This window comes from Poeciliopsis prolifica, unplaced genomic scaffold (genome assembly GCF_027474105.1).
Source record: "Poeciliopsis prolifica strain line A6 unplaced genomic scaffold, Auburn_PproV2 SCAFFOLD006, whole genome shotgun sequence".
In the NCBI taxonomy this organism is placed as follows: Eukaryota; Metazoa; Chordata; class Actinopteri; order Cyprinodontiformes; family Poeciliidae; genus Poeciliopsis; species Poeciliopsis prolifica.
In genome coordinates, this window is record NW_026562381.1 from 16,105,682 (window position 1) to 16,115,955 (window position 10,274).

The window sequence follows — 10,274 nt, forward strand, 5'->3', positions numbered from 1 at the left end:
ATGATGTAAGCATGTCTTCCCAGGTGCCAGGTTTACATCATTGCATACTGGAGCTGTAGCCAGTAATATCAGAGCTACTGCAGTTTTTTGACTGGACGCTGATTGTGAACTTCCCAGCTGAAGACAAGAACCAGATGTTCTTGGGTGGGTGCTACATCTTGTGATTTATTTCCAGTACAACGGTGATATCAGACTCAATACATGGCAGTTTCCATTTGACCTACAGACAGTAAAAGCCTCCATTAAGGCCACAATGTACAGTATGTCTTTGAAAGGCAGATTCTCAAACACAAACCTCTGGCTGTGTTCTTGGTGGCTCATCTTTAATCTCTCCATGTGAACCTAACAGGAAACTGCCAACTTGACCTCTACACCATAAGCCTATTCATGTCAATCTGACACTTTGCGCTGATGGGAACAGATCCACTTTGCTCCTGACAGGAACAAGGGATTTTACCATAATGAACACTCCAGTTCCCCCAGTTCCACAGAGAAGCCAATGAGTCAGGTCTGCAGGCCCATTTAAATAATGAGAATGAGACTAACTATGTGCAATAGACACAAGAATCCAATAAAAGGCCTGCCAATCATTGTTACTGATCGCATGTCTATCTGCTGAGGAGGAGTGTGACCATTAGACCCACTGTCAGCAGCAGCGAAGCCTCTGAATGCAACCTGCCGGGTATTATTGCAGCGGCTCCATTAAAATGCTTTTGTTTTCCTCCTGTTTCTCCCTCTGTGTTGTAGTTTTACTTACAGTGTTATTCTGCGTCTCCGCTCTCTGCTGCTGAATATTAATGTCCTCTATGCTAATGGCCCTGCACCAGCTGAGGTCGACCAAGCTCCTCCTCTGAATGTTAATCCGCCTTTGTACATTTGCATATGCCTAAGTGTCGAATTCCCCCACAAATCAGCGCAGCTCCCTCCAAACGCTGGAGGTCTGTGCCCTCCGCGCGACAGCACTGAAACAATGTGGTCACACCATATGCATGGCATCAAACCCACATCGCAGCCTGTTTAGATTACCAGGTCAGCGCAGGTTCACGTTCACTAAAATGGGATAGCAGTTGGTTTGGCACAGAAATACAGCCAGCCAGGTAATAAGTATGAATGGAGCAGGTAATAAGGTTGGGATAGAAACAGACCCTCAGTAATCACAGGACCAGGGTCTGCTTTAGTGGCAGCAGAGGTTTCAGTTCAAAGGTGAGCTCTGATCCCGGACAAACATGTGATCAGCTGCGCTGTTGGCTTTTATTAGGCCATATTTCCATGAAACTACAGGGTAGGTGCAAAGATTGTTACTGAAAACAAAACATACAAGAAAACAAGGAAACTTTCCTCAGCACACAGAAATGCAGGAGTCCAACTGACAAACCCAACAGAGCATGTCACATTAATTTACTAGGATAAATTATTCTCTTTCAGAGGTAGAGAGTTGTTTTGTCAGATAACAGAAATATTGAATAATTTTAATATCTAGGTTACTTCTTGTTTGTCCTGACAAAACCAAAAAAGATTAAAATAAAGATAGAACTGATGCTACAAATTGAAGTCTCCAGGTTCTTCAACAAACTCAAGAAAAGTAAAAATGTTGCCTCTTGTTAGCTTAATCTAAACATAAACCTGGCTGTGGAAATGTTATAATAAAAATATTCAGATGACAACAATATTTAAATATAAATCTGCTCTTTTCTGGCAGTGTAAAATTTGACTGAATAATTAGTCAAATCTTTTTTCCTGATCCTAATTCTGATTTATGTTTATGCTCTAGAAGAAGCTCCCAGTGAGATCATGTAAATAAATTCACATTAGTTACTATTAAATAAAATCAACTAAACATATAGTTGAAAAAACAGACTGGTGATTAAAGATATCAATTCAAATATTTTGTTGACCTTTAAGCTTTCTGTCACCTTGTTAATTGTGCTGGAGATTCATAAAATACATTTTAGATGGGCTAAAAATATTTAAAGATCACTTGGCCATCTGAAATTTAAATTCTCTTAATTTAAGAGAATTTAAATTAAAAAAAAGTTCATCCTGCCATTAGTTGGAGCCATTTCAAGCAATCTGCATGTTGAGGCAAGTGAACACTCATCAGTACTGACTGAGACATGGCATGCATAGAATAGCATGAGGATTAATGCTAAACTGCAAGATTTACAAGATTGTTACTTTTCTCAAAATTAAGAATTTTCTGGAGGTTTCCAAAATGTTTATAGAGAGATGGCAGGGATCAGAAATTCTAGAAGACACCCCACAAAAATCCCTTGTGTTTTTATTATCATTAGTGCAATTCAGTATAAAGGTTTGCTATATAAAAGACTCAACAGCATATCTGTTGCACAAGACTCAACAGTAGCCTTCAAACCATTATGGGTTTATTGCAAAGACTCACAGGACTTCAAGTTCAAGTTCAAATTTTCCTTCTTAATGAAACTATTAATCTATCTCTTAGATTTGATTAGATTTTTCAGATATGATTGAGTCAGAATTTTAAATTGTATGAAGTTTTGTTTGTCTTCTATGGAAACAAAACTGACCTGATTGTTAGCAACACCTTTAAACCATAGATTTGAGCTCCTTGGCTTTAGTTGATAAATACATGCATGAATAGTTACCTGTGTGTTTTGTAATGCATTTCATTTAATGTCCGAAATACAGTGTTGAGCATTGCAGGGTCACTGCAGCTTGTCCCTACTATCGTGGGGACAGAGGCGAGGCAACGGCTGCAGGTCCATTTAGAGAACCAACATGGAGACAAACAGCCTCACCCATAAGGTCAATTTAGAAACAACAATTAACCAACAGTGTGTCTTTCTAGAATGTGGAAAGAAGCCTCAAATAAAACCCACACATGCACAGGGGAGAACATGCAAACTCCACGAAGAAATGCTTCAGTCAATGTTCGAATCAGAGCCCATATTCATCCAAAGCAGCAGCACTAACAAGCACAGAATGAAGGGAATTGCAATAAAAATAACTACCCTTATAATCCATTATTATTTTATTTTTTGAACAAACTCCAAGAATTTTGGCTGTAGTTTCTAAGCAGACAATCAGAAACAGAAAACCAGAAGTACTGTTGACCAGTTATCATAAAACTGACTGTTAAAGTAAGCAAGAGAAGGCTAGATTATATGTGCAATCATTAGCACTGGCTCTGCTCTACATTTTATATCTCTCCACCCACGTGCATATCAAGTTAAATAAAGACACATTTTGTTGTAAGATTAAGAAACAATCCTCACTGATGTGAATATGTGTACAGTCAAATGTAAATGTCAGAACAAATAAAGAAGCTCCACTGCATTTCTCATGTCAAACAAGCAAATGCGTGCATATTGTTGACTTCACTTCAATAACTGTCATTATTCAGGACTACAATCATCTATTTTGATAGTTTGCTACAGGTGAGTCTGCTCCCACTATTGTTTGCCTGCATCAGTAACATAATAATTCATAGACCCACCAATGAACATGACAAGTGAGAGAATTTCAAAAAGAAGGATTAACATCACTCAACTCTTTGAGCACTTTTCCAGAAGGCGGTGCCAAACTGCAGCATAGTAAGAAGAGAACCGATTAAAAAACGACTAATATCAACAGCAAAAGTCTTGAGTCATTTTGGCCTCAGCAGGTTGCCAAGTGCAGTTTGAGCTTTTTCTTGCAGCCAATACTTCCACTTCTTTCAATACATTCAGCATCTGTTTGTAAGATTAAGAGTTTTTTGACTGGACCATTACAATATAGCAACCACCACAAATAAATGATCTCACTGAGTACTAAATTTAAACACTATTTTCACTTAGTAAACCTACTTTCTTCTGAAAAATGTTATAGTATGCACACCTATAGTGCCTCTTATACGTATTCCCACACTTTAAACCCAATACAGTCACAAACTTCAATGTATTTTTTGTTTTACAACTTTCACTGAAAAGTGAGGCATACACATGTATGCAATTCCCTTGAGTGGGTATTTTGCAGAACCATCTTTCCCCAAGTCTTTATAAATACTGCCTCTACCTCTATTTGAACATACAGAAACTAAAGAAAATTTTGCACTGTATCTCAAGATTAAATAGAGAGCAGCACTGAAATAAAATTTCAAGTGTTGGGAAAGATTCTCCATCAGAATTAAATGGGGACTGTGTCAACCTTTCTATCTGATTGTATGCTTTGTGAAGCGCTTCTGCATGAAGATGAACATCTGGTCAGGTCCTATGAGTTTTCCAGGTTTTCTTTCTTGATTGTCCTGTTTTTAGTTCTATTTATCAACTCTAAACAAATTTCTAGTGCCTGCTGAAGGAAAACATCCCCAAAGCATCATGTAGCCACCTGAAAGTGTCACCTTTGGGGGGTTTGTGTTCCAAATAATAAAAAGTAATAGTTTTCCATCAGAAATAGAGTTTTGCATGGAGCCCAAAAGGTTAAACTCTGGTATCTTTACTTCTCACCAATGTTTTTCTTTGTTCTCTTTTTGACTTGTTTCAAACTGCAAATTAAATTTCTAATTACCGTTCTCAACTTTAAACTTCGACAACTTTCTCCCTGTTCACCCATATTCTCCAACAAATTTCTGAGTCTGTTACAGATCAGCTGGATTTTGATTGAGATTATTATACACCAAATATTAAATGACATCTCAAGGCAAATTATTGCCTTAAATAAAATTGCTGATTTTATTTAAGGGGTTTTGTTGTAAATGGGGATGGATAGAAACCAAGCTTTTTACATTTATACATATTTATTTATTTATATTTATACTTTATCTAATAAATAATTTGTCCTTTTCATCATACAGTTATTAAGTTGTGACAATCTATTACATAAAATCCAGATAAAACTCACTGAAATTTGTGATAGCTTATGATGAAATGTGAAGAGGTTTCAGGGTAGTAATACTTTTTGCAAAGCTTAAAGAAAGAAGGTCTAAAATGATCTCCTTCCTAAATGACATATGACATCTATGAGGAATCGTCCCAGTTTTTAAATCTAGTTAAATGCTGGAGATTTTCATAATGGTCTGCAGCAGTGATTTGCTTAGTTCATGCCACATAAATCTGCTTACATTTCAGTTATTTAAGTGTTATTGCAACTTATTCACACACACAAAAAACAAAGATCCCAGAAGTCAAAATAGTATAAATTGTTTTTAAATAAAACAAAAATGAATTCAGCTCATGTAGCGGATAATTCTTATATTCATGTGCCAGAAGAATAATAAGCAAAGGAAATGATCAATACATTTTTATCTGATAGTTTAATAACGTCAAAGAATAACAGAACAGCAATTTAATTCCAGCACTGCTGTCTATAAACTTAGAGACATTTTCTCTTCAAATATCCCACTTGTTTGTTTGACCCTCATACTTCAACTGTTGTAGTTTATTAATATGAGCTGTCTTTTAAAGTTCAGTAATGAGAAGCGGCACACTGGCTTCTCATGCACGGTCCGGTCCAGCAGCTGACCACATAAACGGCTGCAGCTTCATGTGGAAAGTATGACATGTATCCCCTCAATGTCTCAGTTAAGATTCAGGACACAAATATAGCATCTCTACAAAGTTAATAATTTTTTTCTTCACTAAATGAAGCAGTTTTAGATAAAATTGTGGTTTGGGTTTTGCTTTCATGAGGATAATTATGATATAATTATGTTAAAAGCCTGAACCCCGCTATATGGCACATCTGGATTCAAACAAAACTCAAGGCTTTTTTTTCTCCTATAGTACATCATTTTCAGTAGTCAAACAATATGCACAAAGCATATGATGCATATCCTGACTACTGAAGAAAGAAAAGAAACGAAAGAAGAAAAAAAGGAATAAGAAGAAAGAAAGAAAGAAAGAAAGAAGAAAAGAAAGAAAGAAAGAAGAAAGAAAGAAGAAAGAAAGAAAGAAAGAAAGAAAGAAAGAAAGAAAGAAAGAAAGAAAGAAAGAAAGAAAGAGAAAGAAAGAAAGAAAGAAAGAAAGAAAGAAAGAAAAAAAGAAAGAAAAAAGAAAGAAAGAAAGAAGAAAGAAAGAAAGAAAGAAGGAAAAAGAAAGGACAAAGAGAGACTGAAAATACTATTCAAACCAACAGCAACAAAAAAAAAAATGAAATATATAAAAAAATAATACAGAATTTTGGAGGTTAAGGTATTGGTTTAAATGGTTGTGCACCTAGACCTGCGCAAACGTCTGGAAACGTGTGCCTACGTGTCCATGCGTCTGAGATTGTGTGCGTGGTGATTGCACTTGGTTTCTGGGTATGTGTGCTACAGGAGTTGAGGTCCATTGGGGCTCTGCATGAATAATGCATCAGACTGAGGCTGCTGCTGCTGCATCTCAGCAACATTGCCTTGGTCGGTCTGCTTAAAGTTGCAAGTTCTTCCTCTGGAAAGTCAGCATCATTCCGTAAGAGACTGCAGTAACTCAACTGGAGCCTGAATTTAGACAAAAATAACTGCAGGAAGGACAATTCAGTTTCAAGCATTTCATAAAAAAACTGATTTAAAGTATCAAATATGTAAAATTTTAATTTGAATACAACATGTTAAAAGCTGAAACTGTATGCTGATTATTTAGTTCATAAAAGAGCTACATTGCATTGTAAAAACCTGATAATGACTTGTAATTTCTGAATGGCAATATTAATATGCCATCAACACAAATATTTCTTGTTATTCTCTTTCTTTAACATCTCCACAATGTCCCCACTTGTCTTAAGCTTCAGGAAAATGTCAAGATCTGTATGAGGTGTTCGCCTGGGACTGAAAGTCATCCAAATTCACAAATATTTAATTGATAATCAAAATTGAAAGCATGGTAAGTGAAATAAATATTCAGTGACGGAGCATTTTAGGTATATTTCTGCTTTATTTTCCACCACATGAGAAGAATATGCTGCTTTTGGCATCTTAGAATTTCTATATTTACAAATGTCCACATTTTTGTACAAGCATAAGTTTGGAGATAGACATACATTTTAATATTTTTATGGTGAAATCTTGAAACATGGAGAACAGGGATAATTTAAAACTAATTCAAGATTTTTACTGTTTTTTGCTTAAGACGTCCATCTCTTTTAAACTTGACATGCCAGATGAACTTTTTATCTGCAGATTCACACATGTGTGATCACAGAACAGCTGCCAGAGACAGATGCTCTCCATGCAGCTCACAGTGGGATCAGCAAAGGTTCAGGCTGGTTGACACTGTACGCCACACACGCTTAGCGCCCAACGAATTGGAGCATCAGGAGACTGACACGAAATTAATTCGTCCCCATGTGCAATCATAAATTTGCAATCAGGACCACTTTCATTGAGGAAGTTTGGCGTAAATGCATTGAACGGTGGATTTGCGCTTTAGCAGAAACTCTTCCATGAACTTTGAAACTCTTTTCCGAGGGTTTATGGAAATATTTTAAAGCCAGGCAATATGTAAATGTATGCAAATTAAATGGGTTACATGAGGTTATACAGCTACTTTGCCTCAGTCACTGCAGCCTAGTCGGATAGTTTTTTTTTCGACTTCTTTATTTTAAACCCCACTCTTCAGTTTCCTGAAAGCGCACTCCCTTTTGAAACGTGTCTCCCATTAAAACTGTCAAATCCTGATTTCACTGGACTTTCCCGCTTAAGGTGGATCACAGGTGACATTTGTGCAACGCAGTTTAGCACTTTAAATAGCCACATGTGAGCCACTCCTGTACTCATCCTTTACTTTGTCACTAAAAATCTTACCTATTCGTCCCAAGATTAAAATAAGCGCTGCGTGTTTGCAGCGTGTTTGCAGCGTGGACTTCACACGCTGCTGTTTACTTTCACCTCAGGAATGTTTGGCACTTTGGCAGCCGTGTCTCCTGAATGACGGACCGTCAAGGCTTATCTTTCTCCAAACCCGACTCTTCCCTCCCTCCCTTCCGCGTCGTGGACATTCCCAACTCTGCCTCGTCCAGTGTCCCGTTTTCTTGTGACGGCCACGTCCCGGGGACTCACCTCTGTGCGCGTCTGCAGCCGCTTGTTCATCTCATAGATCCGATACTCGGGCTGGACCATGTAGGGCGAGTGTCTTCTGTAGAAAGGTCCGAACGGAGAGGAGTAGAACGGGTCGTGGGTTGGGTTGGACATGGTGGCTCCTGGCGAGGCGCACGGCGCGATTTCAACATCCAGCGGGCACAGCAGTGCACATGGGGGTGCGATGCTCTCCGACAAGCCCCAGTTGGAAGCAGCCGCTATCGAGGCTGAGCTGCACTCTGCAAGTTGGCCTGCCTAGTTCCCTGCTATAGCGTGGTGCCGGAGGAGGGAGGGAGGAAAGCGAGCGGGAGGAGGTGGGGGAAGCAGCGGAGTTGGGTGGGGTGGGGGGCGGGGGGGGGGGGGGGGGGGGCAGTTTCCTGTTCCCTCAAGACCTACTCTCAGTTTTGCACTCTTGCGAAGTTCAGTGTGTAGTGTTGCACGGGTCTCTTTCTTTGTGTGTTTTCATGTTTGTTTTTGTTCAAATTTCACATGTTGGATTGAGAGTAAAAAACAAGGATGAGCTCACATTTAATTCCTATTGATATTTTTCAACAAATCACATGTAAAGGAGCATAAACAGACATGAAGCCACGGCCGGATGTAGGAGGATGCTACCCTGGGTTGGGACCAATATGGTGCCCCTATTTTCTTTTGAAATGACAAAATAACAACAAACCTCTTTAGAAAAAACATTTCTCTAAAAGAAGTTTAATTTCAGAAATGCAAAAATAAGAGAGGATTTTGTTGTGTGTTTAGTAAAGAATCCAAGTTCAGAGACTCTTGCAGAACTGAAGAGTTTTTCTAATAATGAATGGAGAAGGAAACTTAGAGGGGAATCATGGGTCATGCAGAGTAATTGAAGAATCCAACAATGAACAATGAAATTCACTCATATATAGTGAACAGTGGTGGAAAATGACAAAGGAATCAGATGAACTAATCAGGGGAGAGGAGGAATAGCTGTGGCACAATGCAGGCTGGGAAACTGAGGGAAAGAGACTAATTAACACAAAGGAACTGAATTAAGAGTTAAATAAGCTATAAATAAAGGTGAACAGACTAACAAGGATCAAAGGCAACTGAATGCAACTGAACTAGGAATCTAAACACAAAGCACAGATTTAGAAGACTCCCTTTCAGCAATAATGAACATAGAAATGAGCAGAATATGACAAGACCTATATGACAAAAACTAGAATGTATGTTCTTTAGATTGGGGTTTCCAAGTAGAGAAAAAAATCAAGCAGATACTGTGTCTTCCTAAAAAGAAATAAAAAAAATAAAGTTGCACTTATTGCATTTATTCAAAAATAGACTTGAAAACTTATCTAGTATCAAAATTAATTTGTGCAAACATAGAAACCTATCTTATAAATGCATTTAATATGTGCAATCACTTTATGTAAAACAGAATAAAGGGTTTTGGTGTAAGTAGCGCTTCCTTCATTAGCGAGCTGCTGTTGTCACTTTATCACAGTTTGATGAACACTAGCTGCCAGTTCTTCATTTTTCTCTGGAGCTCCTATATAAATGACTTTTTCCAGACATCTTTGATGTTTTTCTCCTAAAAACATGTGTGGTTTTATGACGTATATCATTTTTATCTGTGTCTTTTAAATTTTAATATGCTTATTTTGCTAAATTAAAAAACTCTGAATGCACATCTTACAATTTTAATACTTTAACTTCAGCAGCAGGGTAGCCATTCTGCCCTTTTCTCTCAGTGGAAAAGGACACTGATTTATGCTGCATGAAGCATAACAACACACTAAGTGACTAAAACCATTCATTCACCAATCAGGCATACTTTAGTACATATGCAGCAAACTACAATACTCTCTGAATCTTTCTATCAGAACCATCAGCCAGAAACATTCTCTTTTTCAGAACTTTGAGATAAAGTCACTTTTGTTAGATTGGACCACGCTTCCTACCTCTGTGCATCAAGGAGACTTAACCTTGTCCACTTGTTACTGTTCCTGCTTTTCACCACTTTTGATACTGACCACTGGAGACCTTAAAAGAATTGCACTTTTGAAGATTCATCTAACCATCCATGTGTCCAAACTGGCTCAGTTAGCCATTTTTTCTCCTTCTACTAAATAAATATTAAGGACTGAATTAATTTTGCTGTCACCCCCCTCTAACAAGTGTCATAGGTCAGTGGTGTAATATTAAGTGAATTATATTTGTCAGATAAAAGAAAAAAGACTCCCACGATGTGAGGTAAGATAAAGCTCTGGATGAAGCTCAAAAAGAACAATGTGTG

General features: G+C 37.8%; 1 protein-coding gene across 5 annotated transcripts in view; it reads right to left on the reverse strand.

The window, feature by feature from the left end:
• Positions 1–8,242, reverse strand: part of LOC129360662 (LIM domain-binding protein 2) — an 89,890-nt gene extending 81,648 nt beyond the window's left edge. For all 5 annotated transcript variants that reach the window (XM_055030992.1, XM_055030991.1, XM_055030990.1 and 2 more), the window contains exon 1: positions 7,988–8,242. In XM_055030992.1, coding sequence (XP_054886967.1) covers positions 7,988–8,119 — 132 coding nt within the window. In that variant the 5' untranslated portion in view covers positions 8,120–8,242. The remainder of the gene's footprint in view (positions 1–7,987) is intronic.
• Positions 8,243–10,274: the final 2,032 nt, after the last annotated feature.